The sequence below is a fragment of the Aptenodytes patagonicus genome, chromosome 1 (assembly GCF_965638725.1).
Source record: "Aptenodytes patagonicus chromosome 1, bAptPat1.pri.cur, whole genome shotgun sequence".
Classification (NCBI taxonomy): Eukaryota; Metazoa; Chordata; class Aves; order Sphenisciformes; family Spheniscidae; genus Aptenodytes; species Aptenodytes patagonicus.
In genome coordinates this window covers 56,594,496-56,613,955 of record NC_134949.1, presented here as the reverse complement: position 1 = coordinate 56,613,955, position 19,460 = coordinate 56,594,496, and the positions used below count along the sequence as shown (strand labels likewise).

The following is a 19,460-nucleotide window of genomic DNA, read 5'->3' as shown; positions in this document are numbered from 1 at the left end:
CACTAAGGCTGTATTCTTAGCAGCTCTTCTGTGTACATTTACTGCCTATCTTTAGGCAGTAGGAAGGCCTGTCTTTAAGAGGAACTCCTTTCTAGCCGATTTTTTTCCAGTGATGGAAAAACAAATATATGGTAAAGGAAGATGGCACTTAACTGGGGAGTGTAAAATGTGAGTTTCCCCTTGTGCCAAGGAAAGCTGGTGCCCTGCTGAACATGGTATAACTCCTGGAAAGCAGTTTTCTACTCTGCATCAGCCCAGCCTCTGACAGGAAACCAGTTCTATTTTGTAGCATAGTTGTTCCTGTTTTGAGGTTCTGACCCTGTAATCCTACATTAGCCAAGTAGCTATAGCTAGCAACACTGACCAAACATGAAACAGAGAGCCTGTGACCTGCTTCCCTTTTATTTCAGTTAATTTGTCTCAATCACTCCCCAAGAACAAAGCCAGCTCCTGTATACAGACATGAAGTGCATTCGTCCTTTCCTGTTAGCACTGCAAGCATCGTGTTCAGTATCTTGCTGCTACGCTCAGAGAAGTTTCTGGAAGTGGCCAGAATCAGCCAAATGGCTGATTTGCCGGTCCTACAGGAACCAGCACGGGCACCCAACCCTCCTTCGTCATCTGAATAGAAAAGGGAAACTTTTTTTTTGGGGGGGGGGGGGGGAGGGGCTAATCTAAAATGTGGTATTTCTCTGGTCTGAGGATTAATCTTGTCGGTCTCCCTGGGCTACAGTCTTTAGAGGTGATCTTCACAAATGCTGCACCGTCTCTGGGACAGTCAGGGTGGGCCACGTCCCACCTAAAACTCCTCCGTAGGATGTGTACTGTGTAAAGGTGAATCAGTTGAGGGCTCTAGAGTCTGTCCTGCTGCTCACTTCCAGTTTATTAGTGTAGGCTCCTCCTCAGGATGGGGCTGTGCGTGTAGCTGCCCTTGGGAGAAGGAGGAGTCCCTCCCTGAGAAATCCCGAGTGTTCAGCCCACTGGAGGAAGGCCTGAGCCCCCTTTTAGCAGGAATCTCCTGCTAGAGCAAGAACAGGATGCAGCTTGCAGCTCGGAGGCACCTGTGATCATCTCCCAACTCAAAAGACTTCAAATGAGCATCAGCGGCTTCCCGACACCACTCGTGCACAACACGCTGCGGCTCTGCAGTGTTTGGTGCCGTACCGCAGCAAGGCTGCTGGAGCTGTGCATGGCCAACTCAGGTTTTTGCTCTGCTCTGCTGTAAACTGATACCAGAGGGGCTTTAATCCAATGCTAGCGTGCATGCTAGGCTGTAGTAGCGCTGGCCTCCGTGATCCTGGCAGCAGGATCAGGCCTGCAAGCAAAGCCTCTCTGCACGGGACCATCATGCCTCCAGGAGCTCTTGGTCCTGGGGAGGGTACATGGGAAGGGCGCAGCCCTATTGACAGCCCCTTATTCTAAGCCAAGCTGATTATAGCAGGGGAAAGAAGGTGGCCAGGTCTGATCCTTGAAGCTAATGCCATCACACATGTGGGGGAGGGGGGGGTCATCGCCCTAGAAGATTCTAAAGCATCCAAGGCCTTTCTACAGGCATAGTTCGAACAGCCCCTGCAGTGGTTGGTGATGCTCAATTCAGAGCGGTAAAGTGCTCAGGTGTCAGAGCTGACAAACTCCAAGAGTGGCTGGACTCTGCGTGTATGGCATCTTCCACAGGAGGATCTCAAAGGGCTTTGCAATCACCAAGGAATCATGCTCTGCACACCCTTAGGAGGTGGGTAAGAAGAATTCCTGCTTTACACAGACCGAGTAGACATCATCAAGGTGGTACCGGAGGAATGACCTGATGGTCACTCCCCAGCACTGCTGGGCACACCAGCGAAAGGCAGTGAAGAGCCACGTGCCCCAGGGTCTTGCGGCTCACCCTGGCGCTGACCCACACCCCAATCCGCTGAGCCTCGTCACAGGAGGACCGGGTGGAAACCCTCGCCGGGGGCTTGCTGTCTGACAACGTGCCAGGGCTGCACCGGGAGCGCCGTGGGATAGAGATACCACATCACCACCCCTGAGGGGTCAATAACAACCGAGAAGTTGTCTCCCGTCTTTAAGCCGCTGATGATCTTCCCGCTGTACACATCTTGTACCTGGAAAAGAGAGATGGGGCTACCAGGATTTCCACAAACCTTTCATCTTGAGGTCCAGCCATGGTCACTGACATGGCATGGGGGGACGGGGCACAGCAGTGGGCAACAGGAGGGTGACCCAACAGGCAGCTGCCCCTTCGTCCTGGAGGCAGGGAGTCCTTCCCCCCCAAAAATGCACAGGGTGTCAACAGGGGAAGATGGAAAGAGCAGGATCCAGGTGCCGTGGGGCTGCCCCGCCATGCAGCGTGCCAGTGGGGCTCACCTCATACACAGCATCCTCAGGGAAGTGGAGCCTGGCCAGGCTGGTGGTGTAGACGAAGGGCATATCCGTCCTCCGGCTGAAAAAGACGAGGGCGCTGGCGGCCTGGGATAGCGGGCGCAGGAACACCTCGATGTGGGATTTCTCCTAGGGGTGGGGATGGGTAGATGAGGCAGAGCTGCCGCGACCAGCACTGGCCCATAACTTCTGACCTTGCCCTGCAGGGCTGCTATGCCAGTAGGTCCCCAGCTCCCATACCTCTCCTGCCCATGTTTCTCTGTATCGCCTCCCTCTCCCTCCTTATTGTGACCCCCTGTGCTGCTCCTGTCTGCTCTCCCAAACACATCCGCCTCCCCCCTAACCTTGACAATCCTGCGCCCCTGGATTCCCAGGGGGTCCTGGTTGATCTGGATCATCAGGCGGTTCTGCAGGATCTCCTTGGCGCTCGCGGAGATGGTGCGGAGATCTGTGGACATGAGGAGCGGAGCTGCCATCACTGTCCACAAGGCCATTTGGGAGCGGGACTGCTCATCGCTAAGGCCAAAGTTTCCAATGATGAGCTGGAGGGGAGAGGGGGAAAAGACAGGAGAGGCAGAAAAGGGTTAGAAACTGGTCTGCTTGCCACACTTGGTGATGCTGCAGCTTGCTGGGGGGAAGCACGCATGGGAAACCTCACACACTTTTCCTTCCCCTCGAGCAGCCTACCACTGCCAGGACATCCCACCCCTGCTAGGTGCTGAGCCGTCAGCACACATTCAAACGCACTAGCACCCTTCGCTTCACAACTATCCCCCCTCAGCCTGTGCAGGGAAGGACAGGGACACCTGGACAACAGGACAGGTATACTCAAGCGGTGAAGGGTTCATTGCAACCACAGGCTTTTCCCACAGCTTAGCCAAGGGCAACACGAGCTTTGCCTCTCTGCAGCAAGAGGGCTCCTGCTCCCGGCGCTCTTCCTTCTCCCTGCCCCTAGAAGGGGATCCCTGGAGAATCCCTGTCCCAGCCAGGGTCAGTGCACCCACCACCCAGCCGCACCATGTCCGGGTCATTCCAGTGACCGGGGCCAGCCGCTGGCTGCAGCACGTCCTGGTTTGCAGAGAACCAGTCCAGGATGGAAAGCACGCTGTCCCAGGAGTCCTGGATGTCGTCATAGTTACGCCACAGGTTGCAGACCTCTGCCAGGACGGTGTAGTTCACCTGGAGAGGAGCACAGGGTCAGGCAGGAGGGAGAAAGGACGGGGTCTGCAAGCTGGGGGAGAAGGGGCAGCCAGATTTGTTGAGAGCTGCAGCATCCAGAAGATGTTTGGTGTTTGCAAAGCACAGGGATGTGTAGAAGGGCAACATCACATAATGAAGGAGGACAGAGTCCTATCCCAGTAGGACTGGGCACATCCCAGTATGACAGGATGTCTAGCAAAACAACCACAGAGGCCATGAGGAAATATGATCAGCTGCAAGAATAAGGGCAGCTCAGGATTCACTCAGAAGGTGAAAGAGGAAATAAATACAATCAATTCTCAAGAAACATTACTAGGAGGAACATCCTGTTTCAAGCACTTAAACCAGACAGGACCCATCTCAGAAGAACAGACTGCCAGGATCAACCCCACACCAGCTGAGTGGGGTGGAGAGGGCACGCCCCAGGGCCTTCTTCCCCCAAACTCCCATCACCTAGCCATGTTGGGAATCCCAGGTGTCCCCAGATGCCTGGCAGGGAGGCCACATCCTCCCCAGGGACCTGCAGCCCCATCCTACCAGGGGTGGAGCGATAAGCGGGGTGTAGCACCCAGCTCCTGCAGCTCCAACAAGAGCTCCCGGAGGGCAGAGGGGACACAGGAAACAGCCACTGGATGGGACAACCCTCACCTTGGGGGGAAGCCCCCCCTGATACGCTGGCCAACTGCAGGAGTAGACGATGGGGCGGCCTGTGGCGTTCAAGGCCCTCGCCATTTCTGGGTAGCCTTAGGGAGAGGAGAAGACAACTGGTGAAGGAGACGGCTGGCAGCAGCCTGTGTCCACAGCCTGCCCAGTCAGGTGGACCCCAGGCCAGCCTGGCCTCCTGCCTTACACCAGCTCTAGGGCACCCAAACTCCTTCCTCTTTGCCCAAGAGCTGCAACAGGAGACACGAGGGAAGAACCAAAGCTGGCCAAGCGTTTCTGCGGACGGCCAGCCACCCTGACCGAAGCAGCAAGGGGAGAAACGCCAACCAGATGGGGAGCCTTTACCCTCCGCCTGCTCCTCTCCCGACGAGTAGCACCCATCCAGCTTCAGCATGTCCACACCCCACTCTGCAAAGGTCTGGGCATCCTGCTCCACACGGTCCAGCGTGGTGCCTGGGTAGCCCCCGCAGGTGAGGGTGCCCAGGTCACCATAAATGCCCAGCTTCAGGCCCCGGGCATGGACCTGCAAGGAGAGGAGAGCTGCAAGGAAGGGATGAGGGGGTCCAAGGTGCCTCCCGGGAACCGGGCAGCATGGGGACACGGAGACCCCCCACCATCCCCAGTGGGCACTCACATAGTCAGCCAGGGCCTTAATCCCCCTGGGAAATCTCTCAGGGTCGGGAACCAGCCGTCCCGCTGCGTCCCGCTGCTTGGCAGACCAGCAGTCATCGATGTTGATGTACTCATAGCCCAGGTCCCTCCAGCCGTCCTCCGCCAGGCGGTCTGCCATCTCAAAGAAGAGCGTCTCGCTGCGGGTCGGGGGGACGGGGACATGGCAGGATGAGCCTCTGTGACCTCTGTGCCCCACCGGCTGCAGGCAGCCAGCGGGACTTCAGAGCTAAGTGGGGGCTCTGGAGGGTCGGTCACCACAGGGCTGGCCTGGGACACATGGGAGGGTCTCCAGGGCTCCCGTTTAAACCCCATCCATGTCCCATTCATTGATCTCACTGAGGGAAAGCACTTCCCCACACCCCACAAAGCCCAGCCACATCCCTCAGCACCAGGGGCTCTCCAGCCCCAGCACCAGGGCGCCTGAGCCCCCCGCCTCCCACACACCATGGCTTCCCGAGATCCCACTGCTGCAGGGCTCACCCCAGGGACACAGACGGTGCCAGAGCCATCCCGGGCCTGGTGCCCGACCCGACCCGTTCATCCGCCCTCGCCGGCCCTGGCATTTGGTCCACCCACCCTCCCGCCCGGGGCAAACCCCAGACACCAGCCCGGCCTTTCCGAGCTGGTTCCCTCGGGCAGGGGGCACACAGGACAGGCCCTCCTTGCAGCGAGGGGGGGATGCCGAGGCCCTCCTTGGCAGGGAGCCCCGGGCGGGGGGGGGGGGGGGCTCCCCCCGCCGCTCCCCGCCCCGCTGACCTGATGCAGTTGCGGGGGTCCGCCCGGCAGTCCACGTTGCAGCGGAACCTCTCCCAGGCCAGCCAGCCCATGGGGGGGGTGCGCGCCAGCCCGTTCTCCAGGGCCAGGGCGGGCAGCGCCAGCGCCAGCGCCAGCGCCAGCGCCAGGGCCAGCGCCAGCCCGCTCAGCACCGCCGTCCGCATCGCCCCCGCCGCCACCGGGGCACAAAGCGCTTCTCCCCGGCCCGGCCCGGCCCGGCCCCGCTCACATGATGCCGCCCGCACCACCTGACCGCCCGTCCCCGCCCCCCTCCCTGCCGCCCGGCACGGCACGGCAGGGCACGGCAGGGCAGGGCAGGGCAGGGCAGGGCACGGCACGGCACGGCACGGCGTTGCACCCAGCCCCGCTGCGCCCCACAGCCACCGACCCCGCCTTGTATCCCACCCCCTTGCTGTTGCACCCCACGGCCGTTCAACCGCACGGGTGCTGCGCCCCACAGCCGTGGCACCCCATTGGTATCTGCCCCCTGCGCTGCTGCACCCCGTCAGTAACGGACGCATCGAACCCCACGGCAATTACACCCGTTGCTGCTGCACCCCACAGCTGTCCCAACCCATCAGTATTGCACCCTATCAGCATTGCACCGTGGTGGTATTGCACCCCATTGGCATTGCACTCCACTGCTACTGCACCCCATAGCTGTTGCACCCTATCAGCATTGCCCCCAGTTGGTATTGCACCCCATGGCTGTTGCACCCCATTGGCATTGCACTCTACCAGCATTGCACCCAGTCGGAATTGCACCCCACGGCTATTGCACCCCATTACCATTGCAGTCCACTGCTGCTGCACCCCATAGCCGTTGCACCCTATCAGTATGTTGTGGGCTTATCCATGGCCACACGCTTTGAGGTGCTCCAGCACGACCTCATGCACAGCCACTGATGCTTCAAGGTGTACCTGCTGCAGCATGGACTTACCCACAGCCACAGATGCTTCGAGGTGTACCTTCTCCAGCGTGGACTTATCCCTGGGCCACAATCCCTTCAGAGGTATACCTGCTGCAGCACAGACATAACCACGGCCACAGATGCTTCAAGATGTACCTGCTCTGGCATGGGCTTATGCACGGTCACAGATGCTTCAGGGTGTCCTGCTCCCATGTGGACTCATCCACAGGTCACAGTCCCTTCGACTCGAGTTCACACTGGAGTTCCAGCCTGTCCAGTACAAGCAGCACAGGAACAGCAGCGATGCCCTGGCCATCTGCCAGCCGAGGCACATGGCCATTGCTGTTATCAAAATGTTCCCAGGCACAGCAGAGTAAGATGATAAGCAGTACAGCAGTACAGCAAGCAGCAAAAGCAAAAAGCAGCCACTAACGAGCACTAGATTCTAATATACAGTGAGGCAATCAAGCCCCATGGCAAGCACAGGAGCCTGCCCATTAATAGCTAAACAGCAGTAACAGCTATAAATTCGATCTAGCACATTCTAATCAAACCTGTTGTTATCTCAAACCCTTGGAGCACCACGTTGGGCACCAAAAAGGACTGTCATGGTTTAACCCCAGCCGGCAACTAAGCACCACGCAGCCGCTCACTCACTCTCCCCCGGTGGGATGGGGGAGAGAATCAGAAGAGTGAAAGTGAGAAAACTCGTGGGTTGAGATAAAGACAGTTTAATAAGTAAAGCAAAAGCTGCGCACGCAAACAAAGCCAAACAAGGAATTCATTCACTACTTCCCATCGGCAGGCGGGTGTTCAGCCATCTCCAGGAAAGCAGGGCTCCATCACGCGTAATGGTTACCTGGGAAGACAAATGCCATCACTCCGAACGTCCCCCCCTTCCTTCTTCTTCCCCCAGCTTTATATGCTGAGCATGACATCATATGGAATGGATATATCCCTTTGGTCAGCTGGGGTCAGCTGTCCCAGCTGTGTCCCCTCCCAACTTCTTGTTCTTCCCCCTCCCTACTGGCTGGTGGAGTGGTGTGAGAAGCAGAAAAGGCCTTGACTCTGTCAGCACTGCTCAGCAATAACGAAAACATCCCTGTGTTATCAACAGTGTTTTCAGCACAAATCCAAAACACAGCCCCATACTAGAATCATAGAATAGAATCATAGAATCATTAAGGTTGGAAAAGACCTCTAAGATCATCGAGTCCAACCGTCAACCCAACACCACCATGCCCACTAAACCATGTCCCTAAGCACCTCATCTACACGTCTTTTAAATACCTCCAGGGATGGGGACTCAACCACTTCCCTGGGCAGCCTGTTCCAATGTTTAACCACTCTTCCAGTAAAGAAATTTTTCCTCACGTCCAATCTAAACCTCCCCTGGCGCAACTTGAGGCCATTTCCTCTCGTCCTATCGCTTGTTACTTGGGAGAAGAGACCGACACCCACCTCGCTACAACCTCCTTTCAGGTAGTTGTAGAGAGCGATGAGGTCTCCCCTCAGCCTCCTTTTCTCCAGGCTAAACAGTCCCAGTTCCCTCAGCCGCTCCTCATAAGACTTGTTCTCCAGACCCCTCACCAGCCTCGGTGCCCTTCTCTGGACACGCTCCAGCACCTCAACGTCCTTCTTGTAGTGAAGGGCCCAAAACTGAACACAGTATTCGAGGTGCGGCCTCACCAGTGCCCAGTACAGAGGCACAATCACTTCCCTACTCCTGCTGGCCACACTAGTTCTGATACAGGCCAGGATGCTATTGGCCTTCTTGGCCGCCTGGGCACACTGCCGGCTCATGTTCAGCCGGCTGTCGACCAACACCCCCACATCCTTTTCCGCCAGGCAGCTTTCCAGCCACTCTTCCCCAAGCCTGTAGCGCTGCATGGGGTTGTTGTGACCCAAGTGCAGGACCCGGCACTTGGCCTTGTTGAACCTCATACAGTTGGCCTGGGCCCATCGATCCAGCCTGTCCAGGTCCCTCTGCAGAGCCTTCCTACCCTCGAGCAGATCAACACTCCCGCCCAACTTGGTGTCGTCTGCAAACTTACTGAGGAAGCACTCGATCCCCTCATCCAGATCATTGATAAAGATATTGAACAAGACTGGCCCCAAAACTGAGCGCTGAGGAACACCGCTCGTGACCCGCTTCTATGAAGAAAATTAACTCTATCCTAGCCAAAACCAGCACACAGTATTGTACCCCGCTTGTACTGCACCCCATTGGCATTGCACCCTACTGCCACTGTACCCCATAACTGGCACCCTATCAGCATTGCACCCAGTCGGTAATGCACCCCACGGCTGTTGCACCCCATTGGCATTGATTGCACCCCACTGCTGCTGCACCCCATTACTGGCACCCTATCACCGCCGCACCACATGGCTGCTGCACCCCAGTAGTTACACTGGAAGGAGGGGGGGGCTTTCGGTCCCCCCGGATGGGACCCCAGGGGTACCCGGAGGGGTGTCGGGCAGAGCGAAGAGGTCCGGGAGAAAGCAGCCCCAGGCGACCTGCGGTGCCTCGCCGGCCGCCCCCCCGCCCCCCGCCCCCCGCTGCCGCTGCCGCCGGCGGGGCGGTGCTGCCGGCGCGGCGGGACGGCCCCGGCGGCCTCAGGAGCCCTCCCCCGCCCGGCCGCGGCCGGCCCCCGGCTGCCCCGCACCGCCCCGCCGCGCCGGGAGCGCCGACGAGCAGGAAGGGCCCGAGGTGAGCCGGGACGGGACGGGGCCCGCGGTCCCGCCGCCGGGGCGAGGCGCTGGGCAAGGGCCGGCGGGCGGCGGGGCCGGGAGCGGGCGGCGGGGCCGGGCCGGGGCCGCGGGCACAGGGCAGACGCACGGACGGAGGCACAGGCGCTGCCAGCCCAGCGCTGCGCACACAAAGGCAGGCAGCCCGGAGTTGCACACACGCACACAAAGACACGCAGCCCAATCGCACACGCACACGCAGACACACAGACCAGCGTTGCGCACACACACGCACACACAGAGCCCAACTGCGCGCGCACACACACACACACACACACACACACGCACAACCCAGCATTGCGCGCACACACACACACACGCCGCCCATTCGGACCACGGGGACCCCCCCCCAGCCTCCTTATGTCAGGGCTGGCGTGGGCCACCCCGGCTGTCGTCAGCCTGAGCGTGGAAGGCTGGAGATTCCTCAGGGTGACGCGCTGAGGGCAAAGCACCCCCGGGGAACAGCGTTTCCTTACGTCTGATGGGACTTTTGTCCATTTTCCAAGTGGGGTCTGTGCCCGCTTGTCCTCAGAGCCCTGCCCCACAAGCAGGGGAGAAGGGGAGAAGGGCTCCGCGAGGGATGCTGGAAGTTGCTCAGCAGCGGGGAGCTTCCCCCACCCGGATCTGGCCGGGGAGTGGCGGCTGTGGTTTGTTTTCTGCATATTTCTTTATGCAGAGTTTTAGCGGTTGGACATCCATTTGCAGCTGTAGAAGCGCAAAGGCTGCGCTTGCTGTGTCCTTCTGTGGGACCTGCCGGCTTGCTGAATTGCCGGCCACGGGGCCTCCGCAGATGGTGCAGTGACGTGCACTTTTTCTTTTTGTAATAAAACCAAAACAAACCCACAGGAGCCAAAAACCAAACCCACAGGAGCGCTGGCCTGAGCTGGGATGGGGCTCGGGCTTTGAAGCCAACGCAAGTGCCCTCGGTTTTGCCACCCTGGTTTCCAGAGCCACCTGCCTGTGGTGCCCGGCCCTAGCCGCTCCTGTGCACCGAGGGCCCCAGCTTTCTGGGGTGGGAGCGATGCAGCTCTTTGCTCTTTCAGTCCCAAGCTGTTCTGGTTTGTGACTCCCTCTCTGCCACCTTTCCTCTGACCAGGGATGGGGCTCGGCACGGTGAAGCTTTGGAGGCCCTCAACAAGGGAGCAGCCCACCCAAGGAAGACGGCAAGAGGTTGCGGTCTGAGCCACACAACCGGTACGGCACCTCACACCCTGCTGCCGGTTAACCTGCCGGGGCTGGGGGTGCTGCTGCTGGGAGAGCTGGTGGGGACGGGTGGTCCTTTGTGGAGACGGGGAGTGGGGAGACGGTGCTCAAACAGAGGTCCCAGAGCCCTTGGGTCTGAAAACACCCTCCTTATCCTGCCCTATAATAGAGAGTGAAATGAATGCCTTGCAGGCACAGAGGCAAATTTCTTTGATGTGCCCTATAAAAAAACAGCAAAGCAGGTCACTCGTGGAATAAGAAATGAAGCAGCAGTGTTGTCATCCCTGGAGAAGGCAGGTGTCTCAGTGGTGGGGCTCTGGTGATGACCTCCTCTCTGCAGCAGCGAGGAGCCAGCCCGCCATTTGCAGGGGTACTTGCTGGGTTACACGCTGTCCTGCAGTGCTGGCTGCTGGAGTTGGGGCTGCTTTTCCCCGCGGCGGGCTCAGGGCAGGATCAGGCCTCTCCTGGTGGGGCAGGTGAGATGTTCCTTGCCCCGAGCCGACTTCTTCCCCCTCTCTTCCTCTGCCCTTAGGCAGGGCGATGAAGCTGAACGAGCGGAGCGTGGCTCACTATGCCACCTGCGACTCGCCTGCCGATCATGCTGGCTTCCTCCGCAAGCGGGTGGAGCGGCACCACCACCATGCCCACCACCACCACGCCACCTCCTACCAGCGCCGCTGGTTCGTCCTCAAGGGCAACCTCCTCTTCTACTTTGAGGAGCGGGAGAGCCGGGAGCCCGTGGGGCTGGTGGTGCTGGAGGGCTGCACTGTGGAGCTGTGCGAGGCCGCCGAGGAGTTCGCTTTCGCCATCCGCTTCGACGATGCCGGCGCCAGGGCTTACGTGCTGGTGGCCGATGGGCAGGCTGCCATGGAGGCCTGGGTGAAGGCGCTCTCGCGGGCCAGCTTCGACTACATGCGGCTGGTGGTGAGGGAGCTGGAGAAGCAGCTGGAGGAAGCCTGCAAGAGCTTAGCCGCTTGCCGCAAGTCTCCGCGGAGGTCCTCCTCCTCCGGCAGGAAGAGGCACCTCTCCAACCCCGCCTTGCTGCCTCTCCAGGAGAAGCCTGCCGTCCTGGAGAACGGTTACTCCACGTGGGGTAGTGGTGGTGGTGTCCCTGAGGGGGCCGCTTGCCCCGACCGTGATGGGGGGCATGCAAAGCCCCCGCCCCTGCCTCCGCGCCGGCGCTCGGCCGCTGGCAGTGCCGCGGGGTCCCCGGCACCCGGCTTCTCACTGGCCATGCCAGAGAGCCCAGTGTCACCAGAGACAGCCTGCTTCTCCAAGCTGCACAGCTGGTATGGGCAGGAGATCGCGGTGCTGAGACGGGAGTGGCAGGAGAGACAGAAGAGGGGACACCCGTGACCGGGGGCACGAGCCACCGGCCAGCCGATGCCCGGCAGCCTGTCTCCCACGCGGGAAGAGCGAAGCGAGAGATGCTGCTTGCCCCTTGCCCTGGTCGGTGGCCGAGTGTGCGGTGCGTGTGTGCTTCACGGGGTGTGTGGGAGGGACCCGGGTCTTCCCCAGACCTCACATTTCATTTCCATGAGGCTTTATACAGCTGGAGAGTGTGTAGTACCAGGGGAGCTGCCTTTGAACTCTCCTCTGCTGGTGATACGAGGTGTGGAGGGGGCCCAAATCGGCACATATGCAACAAACCTCACCCAACAGGCTTGGCCCCTTGCTGTCCTGGCATGGTGGATGCTCTAGGTGCTTCACTGCCCACCTCCTTCACTACTTTCTTTTGGTTTTGTTTCTCAGTGTGGAAGTTTGCACAGGTCAGCATTTATTACTGTCTGTGGTCTTGCGCCGAAGTCGTCCTGCCTTTGCTCTTTTGCTGCAGATAAGGCTGGGCTCTTATGAAATGCCTCCAACGGGTGGGCCACTGGCCCTGGCAGGTGCCTCCAGCCTTGTGCCTCTCTTGCCACGGGACACATGAGCCACCATGGCTGTGGCTGGCCCAGCAGCCAGGGCAACAAGGACCAGGCTCTTGTGTCATTGTTTTTTTTTACTTTCATCTGCACTAACCCTCCTCCCTGCTAAATCCCTCAGGATGTGGATTTCACGGGCTTGCATCTGTCTCTTTGGGCGCCCAAGCTCAGCAGCGAAGCTGAAATGGAGACACCGAGCCTGGTCTGAAGCAACAGTGAGGACCAGGATCTCCCCAGGGCTGATCTGGACTCTGTCGAGTGGTAGCCAAGCCTGTTAATGTCTCCAGCCCAAGCCTTCGCTGTTCCAAAACAGGGATGCTAAAGCCTCTTTGCCTTGCCAGGGGTGAATTCATCAGCCTCTGCGCTGACTGTAGCTCCTGCAAAGTGCCATATAGGGCTCAGCTGGCTCGTTGGGCAGCTTGACTGAGACGGCGTCCAGAGCTGCACTCTTGCAGAGTCTCTCTCGCTGTTGTGGCTCTGCCCGGCTCCTGGCAGAGCTGCGCAGTCGGAGGAGAGACTGTGGTGGGGAGGAGAAGAGGGCTGGCCCCGGGAGGAGAAGTGAAGGTGTGGGAGTGCGTTACAAGTTGCACTGACTGACTGTGTGTCAGCAGTGTCTGGGCTTGCCCCTCTAGCGTCAAAGCCATATTGCTGCCTTCTACCAAAGCCAGCGCCTGACCTGCCGGCGCTTCCCTCCGATTTCCTGTCAGCATCACTCGGCTGATCTCCGTAGCACGTCCCATCCTCCCAGTGGGTGAGGAGGGCTGCGGGGAGGCACGCCTGTCGCCCTGCTACAGAAACGGACTTGTCCTTCGCCAGTAGGTCAGAAACCTTGGTCACGAGGCAGATGGTACAAGTAGGTGGGTGCTGAGTCCAGGGGCTGCAGCACCCTGGAGATGGGGTTGACAAATCTTCTCCCTTATCCTCTCGGCAAGGGCTGTTTTTCAAAGCAGAAAAAATACGTAAAGCAGTCTTGTGCTTGCTATCTAACATTGTTAAACCTGTTTTTATTGCCCTGTTTTGTTAAGGAGCCTTGCTAGGAAAGCAAGAGGCTATTCTAGGTCATGACCGGTGTTGTGGTTTAACAACTGGTAGGAACCTATTTACCTTTCTGGACTTAAACGCACTCAGCTTAATACTTTGCAATAGCCAGTAGAGATTGTCAATGCAGAAATCAAATGACTTCCATTAACTTTTGGTGCCTTTGCAAATATATCTCTGGTAGTTTTGGATGATGAGCTTCCAACCTCCTGCCTAATTATGGCTCGATGGTGTATTAGAGGAAATCAGATCTTAAATCATATCTTACAAATATGACTTTGGGCAGTGGGAGTGTAACCTTCACATACGAGTGATGCAATCCAGTCCTCTCCAGTTAGTGTCTGTATTTCTTCACAGTAGGGATCTTCGAGTTTGGGAGTATTCTTTTTGTTCTGCTTTTTAAGTGAAAACGGTTTGGAAAAACCAGGAGCAGGTGGCTACGGGCCAGTGCCCAGGCTCTGTTGCAGCCCAGCTGGCTGGGCTTACGGGCCAGCTCTGCCTCCCTACCTGCTGCTTAAATTGTTCAGTGCTGCAGCATTCCCGGCTGGGAACCTGTCCCCTTCCCCATGGCAGGGCAGCAGCATCAGCGGATGGCACTACCTGGTGCCTCCTCGCTCTGAGCGTGGGTATTTTGGGGCCAGGGTCAGATTTGGCAAGCATTTTTCTGTTTGGGTTTTTTTTTTTTTTTTTAATGTAATACAGAGAGAATAATATTCCTGATGTCTCAGACTTACATAAGGCAGTTTGACGGTAAAGATTTAACTTCCAAAATAAATCAAAATGTAATGGCAGTTCCTACGTGAGACCCAAGAATCGGGAGTGACTTGAAAGGGAAAATAAATTAACAAAGCCAGTTCTGTCAGAACTGGAACTGAAACAGTATTACTCATTTAAGGGCAGTTTCACTTTTAAGAAGCTTAGTTTGCTTTAATAAGCCAGGATTGTGCTAGTAACACTACTAAAGAGCTTATATTTAATGCTTTAATCTGTCCCATTCAAATGGCACAATTTCCACGCTACCTGCCTTTGCGTTGGTACATATCCCGACTAAATCCTAAATCCTGCAAATGAGGAGCTGTGCTCTGCTTTCTGTCTGATCGCATTTGGAGTAATTTTGTGTTTTATTCTGCAGCGCCGAGAAGAAAATGGCTGAATCTTGAACAGTATTTGTGCTCGGCCCAGCTGTCCGTGCCTGGGCTTTGCTAGGTCTCCAAAGCACCGCGTGACTTTGGAGGCGCTTGGTCAGGGTTTCCTCACCATCCCGCTCACATAGCAGGGATGGCCCTTTTGTGAGTAAAAAGAGCCATAATTGGAGCCATGCCCAAATCTGTATGGGAGTACAGTTTTTTTCATGACCACTGCCGCTTGCTTCATTAGGCAGGAAGCACCGGGGTGCTCCGCCACCTCCTCTGAGATGGAGGCTATCGAACCAGCTCGGCTGAGGATCAGTTGTGCTGGCAGCGCCTTTGAAGCAGCCCCCAGGCAGAAGGTAGGGATTTCAGCTTCCTGAGATTGCACATGCATCTGGCTAATGGAGCGTCCTCTCTTTCTGTCTGCAGGCAGAGATCATTACAGGAAAAGCAGAAAGTTTTAATTGTCCCCTACAGCAGAATGAGAATGATTGCCACTGTTTTTTCTCCAGTCATTCAGGTTTGGACTGTTTCACCTCCCGCCTTCACTTTCCCTTATTATTTTTTAAAAATAGAAAATGCCTGGGCAGCACAAAACAGGTTCCCTAGCAAAGGGGGGCTGAACACTAAAGCTGAATGGCTACTTTTCTTAAAGTACTGAAGTCAAATCCTTTTCTAAGAGTTTTCTTTAGCATAATAATGCAAAAGCAATGAGAGAAAAATGCTTGAGACTGAATGCTTGAATTTAAAAGAAATTGAAGACTGAGAGAGGGAGGGAGATTCTGACATGGCCTTTGTAAGCTGTGCCAAGAAGGGCTCCCAATCCAGTTAAAATAGTTGATGAAATCCTTCTGTTTTTCTGAGGCTGGGATTTCGGATTCAAGCCTGTAATGTATTGGTTTATTTCTGCACATTTATCTTTTTATAAAACAACTGTGGTGATGTTTTCCACTGAATCCAGGTCCTAGCAATAAGAGTAACCTAAGGATTTTACCCGTGGCCACCACTAGCCGTTTGGTGGACATTTACAACCACAATCGGACACTTTCCGTTACCATAGCTACCACATTCATAGTTTGGGGGTGGGTGACCCCCCAGTCTTACCCCTCTCAGCTGCCTTTGCGGAGAGACTTAAATAACCCCCACTGAAACGCACAGGGAACGCGTGGAGTTCCCGTGTCGGTGGCATCTTTCACCAGCACCGAGCGCGCTTTATAATCTGCACAATTACCAGGCAACACTACGAGCAACCTGCAGAAACACTCCCGCCTTTTGAAGTGCTTGTGTTTTAGGTAGACGACGTGTTCTTTTTTAAGAGGCGGTTTTGCATGCGCCTGTGTTTTACATGCGGAACTTGTATTACCCGTTTCAAGACATATTGTTAACGTTTGTATTTTATGCCGCGAAGCCGAATAAACCGTTTTGATTTGTAGCCCGTGCGCTGCCAATGGAGCTGCGAACCCCCAACACCCGCGGGAAGCGGCTGCAGGGCCTGGCGATTCCCGCCCTGCCCGTTTTTAGGGCCACCCGGCCCGGTTTTCCTCTGGAGAACCTTACCGCGCCCTTCGGCGGGGCGCGGCAAAAGGCTGCCCGGTTCCTTTCTCCTCCCGGTTGCAGCGAGAGCGGCCCTGCGGCGGGGGCGGCTCCGTGGCGGGGGCGGCTCCGTGGCGGGGACAGGCCCGCGGGGGAGCCACGGCCGCGGCCCGGCCGGCAGCCCCGCCCCGCGCATGCGCACTGGCGATCTCGCCCCCCCCCTCTCCCCTCAAGCCTCGCGAGAGCCGGAGGCCCCGCCGCCCCGGGTGACGCCTCGGCTCGGCCGTTACAGGAGCCCGGCGAGGGGCAGGAGGGAGGATGGCAGCGGCAGGCGGGCGGCTCCTGGCGGCGGCCGCGGCTTACTCGGGGCGGGCGGGCTGGGGCGGGCCGCGCCGCAGCCCGGCCGTGCCTCTTGTGCCCTCCCGGAGCGCCACCGTAACCCGCAGCGGTGCCATTTTGCCCAAGCCGGTTAAGGTGAGTGAGGGGCGAGCGGGTGGGAGCGGCAGCCAATCGCGGCGTAACGGATGGCAGCGGTGGCCAATCGGTGCGGGTGCATCTGCTGTGGGCGGGGCGGTAGGGTTGAGTGACAGGCGCTAGGCTAATGAGCGGAGCGGCTGTGAGCGGGGCGGGGACGCGGAAGGGCTCGCCAGCGGGAGGGTGACGGGGGCCGCCCTGAGGGGTCGGGGCGGGCGCGGGCCGCCCGTTTCCCTCCGAGCGGGGCGGCGCTGACCCGGCGGTGGTCCCTGCGCGATGAGGAGGGGATAAGCAGCCGCCCGCACACGGCCGTTTCTCACCGGTAACCGCTCTCCCTTCCTAAGCCACCACTGTTCCCTGCCCCGAGCTCCCCACGGGTTCCTGCTCTGCCGGTGCTGGAGTTTTTATAACGAAGTGCGATGCGGTGACTGGGGGTCTGGCACCAGGGGCGGCAAACCGTTCTTCCCGCTGCTCCGCAGGTCCTCTGCGCGCCTGCGGAGCCGGGAGCGCGTAGGTTCAGCCAAAGTGCAGCGTGCTGGTAAAGATCAATCTTTTCCCATCGACTCCTTGCAGACGCCCTTCGGCCTCCTCAGAGTATTCAGCGTTGTGATCCCTTTCCTCTATGTCGGGACTCAGATCAGTAAGAACTTCGCAGCCCTACTTGAAGAACATGATATCTTTGTCCCAGAGGATGATGACGACGATGATTAAAGGGTATGTCAGTAACATCACCAGCGATCTAATTATTTGTGCTTCCTGTTTGGCTTGGGGCAGGGAGGAGAATCTCGGAAATACAGACAACAGCAGCTTTGAAAGATCCATTTGCAGTTAAAGACACGGACACCTGCAGCTGTATTGCCTCTGGCTACGAACCTTTCGGTTCCTTTCTACTGGAGTAGGCCAGACTGGTATCCGAGTATGAAATCTCCACAACCTACGTTCGTTAGAGATTGTAATAAACTGATGGCGTTTTAGATCTTGTAATTTGAATTGGAAATAAAAATAAACTGTAGTCAGTGAGGGTCTGTACTGCAGACAGAAAAGAGGGACTTGAGTGTTTACCTGTTTAAAAGTCTTCTGCTAACTCACAGAATGACTATTTTTAAAGAGAATTAAATTCTGATACAGAGGTGAACAACCTGAGAGAACTCCAGAACCCATCAGAACAAACTGTCCGGTGGGTGTTACAACACTGATCTCTGGAGTAGTTGGACCATTCAGACTCATCAGATAACGGTGAATTATTTCTGCTCTTCCTTTTTATCTACAGTACACTACACTTCCCTCCATTTTATGTTATTCCGTTTGACTAGCCCTTGTGTAAAGACTTGAGTTTGGGTGAATTTGATTCTTTATAGAACAAAGAAGTTGTTGTAAATAGTGTTGTTTTGTAATCAGTTTGGTGTATGTATTCTGTTTGATAAAGAGATTTTCCAGCGTGCACTGTGCAGCTAAAAACAGAGAATTAAAAGGTTGTGAAGACTGCAGTGGCCTGTTAGAAACTCCTTTTATGTAAACCCCCACCTTGTGTGGTTCGGGGGGAGGGTACAGACTGGAGCTCAGTACAGTGTATCTGAAAAGTAACAGCTTATTATTCTATTTGCAGAACTGTAATGGAAGAACAGAAGGGAGAAAACCATTGACAAAGCAATGGTTCCAACATGTCACCTGTGTTTTGTCCTTCCTAAACGGGACAGGGGCTCTGTATCCCCTTTGCCAGCAAGTGTCCTGCGTGTCTGTGTGACGGAAATCTGTAGATGAGGGTTGAAGGAAGTGCTTGATAGGCCCTGCATCCTTGCGCACACACGCTCACCTCATTAAAGACTGCTTGAGATTCCTTTTATTAGCAATATGGGAAAAACTTTAATTAAAGATCCAGAGATTGAGATACATGACTTTGGTCTTGTGTTTTTATAGATTATGTGCCTATGACCTAGCATTTCTGTATTAACCTTTCTACCTCTGTCTATCTGTTCCAGTAAGGAGGCTCTCTTCATACTTACTTCCTCTTATGAGTCCTTTCTGTAATTCAGTATTCATCTACAGCACACGACAGGAATCCTAGAGGAAGCAGCAGCCCTGCAACACAGCCCCGTTAAAAGAACAGTTCATATTGACACTGGCACTGCACTTCAAATAATGTTGATTTACAACCCAGCACTATGCAGGTATGCCTGATGGAGACCGTATCATTAATTTCACCTCACTGAGTAGTAACTACAGTGTTATCATTGCAGAGTTAAAGTGTTGAGTAGGTTTGGTAATATAAAAGGTTAAGATCATGAGTGGCAAACTAACTTGCTGATGCGTTTTATAGCATTAGATCTGTGAACAGTGAAAATCTCTGAATACTCTGGCTCCAAGTACTCAGTATTTCCTAAGTAGTTCAGTATTTCCTTCTGTGTGAGCCCTACTATATTTATTTTCTTAACTCTGTATAAACTTTAACTCTTCTTTTCATAGAAGTATTTACTATTGTAATTAAATCCTTGCATAATAGACTTAAAATGTCTTCTCTACTGCTAGGGCATGTGTAGAGTATCTTCAGTCGCATCAGACCAGCTGTTTCCTCAAATACCTTGAAAGGTTAAAGTCAAATGATTTTCCTTTTTTTTTTTTTTAAGCCAGCATTGCCCCCGTGTCTTTCTCATGGTTTCTGGTCACTAGATCTGGCCTCTTCTCTCGACTGCCCACTTCTCCCTTCAGTATTCTTGTAGCTGTTAAAAAGTTTCTTTTAATGTCACACACATTAGCACAGCGTATAGTTAAAACGGCCACATTTGCTGCCTTATTATTTGGCACTGCTTTTGATG

The 19,460-nt window shown here is 56.0% G+C and overlaps 3 protein-coding genes across 3 annotated transcripts; 2 read left to right on the top strand and 1 right to left on the bottom strand.

The window, feature by feature from the left end:
* Positions 1-381: 381 nt before the first annotated feature.
* NAGA (alpha-N-acetylgalactosaminidase) lies at positions 382-5,895 on the bottom strand. The gene is made up of 8 exons (XM_076336792.1): positions 5,671-5,895; positions 4,877-5,051; positions 4,588-4,765; positions 4,228-4,322; positions 3,397-3,558; positions 2,724-2,921; positions 2,365-2,508; positions 382-2,102 (listed from the first exon to the last, which is right to left on the bottom strand). The coding sequence occupies exons 1-8, from the start codon at positions 5,850-5,852 to the stop codon at positions 1,920-1,922; spliced, it is 1,317 nt and encodes a 438-aa protein (XP_076192907.1). The 5' UTR covers positions 5,853-5,895; the 3' UTR covers positions 382-1,919.
* Positions 5,896-9,257: 3,362 nt separating this feature from the next.
* PHETA2 (PH domain containing endocytic trafficking adaptor 2) lies at positions 9,258-12,313 on the top strand. Its single transcript, XM_076336676.1, has 3 exons — positions 9,258-9,309; positions 10,444-10,541; positions 11,083-12,313. The coding sequence occupies exon 3, from the start codon at positions 11,091-11,093 to the stop codon at positions 11,904-11,906; it is 816 nt and encodes a 271-aa protein (XP_076192791.1). The 5' UTR covers positions 9,258-9,309; positions 10,444-10,541; positions 11,083-11,090; the 3' UTR covers positions 11,907-12,313.
* A 4,125-nt stretch (positions 12,314-16,438) lies between these two features.
* SMDT1 (single-pass membrane protein with aspartate rich tail 1) lies at positions 16,439-18,539 on the top strand. The gene is made up of 3 exons (XM_076336661.1): positions 16,439-16,647; positions 17,221-17,361; positions 18,254-18,539. The coding sequence occupies exons 1-2, from the start codon at positions 16,492-16,494 to the stop codon at positions 17,356-17,358; spliced, it is 294 nt and encodes a 97-aa protein (XP_076192776.1). The 5' UTR covers positions 16,439-16,491; the 3' UTR covers positions 17,359-17,361; positions 18,254-18,539.
* The last annotated feature ends 921 nt before the right edge of the window (positions 18,540-19,460 follow it).

Coding starts and splice junctions, on each gene's coding strand:
- NAGA (XM_076336792.1), bottom strand. CDS start 5,852: ATGCGGACGGCGGTGCTGAGCGGGCTGGCGCTGGCCCTGGCGCTGGCG. Junction 5,052..5,670: donor GACCCCCGCAACTGCATCAG/GTCAGCGGGGCG, acceptor CCCGACCCGCAG/CGAGACGCTCTTCTTTGAGA. Junction 4,766..4,876: donor TTAAGGCCCTGGCTGACTAT/GTGAGTGCCCAC, acceptor CTCTCCTTGCAG/GTCCATGCCCGGGGCCTGAA.
- PHETA2 (XM_076336676.1), top strand. CDS start 11,091: ATGAAGCTGAACGAGCGGAGCGTGGCTCACTATGCCACCTGCGACTCG.
- SMDT1 (XM_076336661.1), top strand. CDS start 16,492: ATGGCAGCGGCAGGCGGGCGGCTCCTGGCGGCGGCCGCGGCTTACTCG. Junction 16,648..17,220: donor TTTTGCCCAAGCCGGTTAAG/GTGAGTGAGGGG, acceptor GACTCCTTGCAG/ACGCCCTTCGGCCTCCTCAG.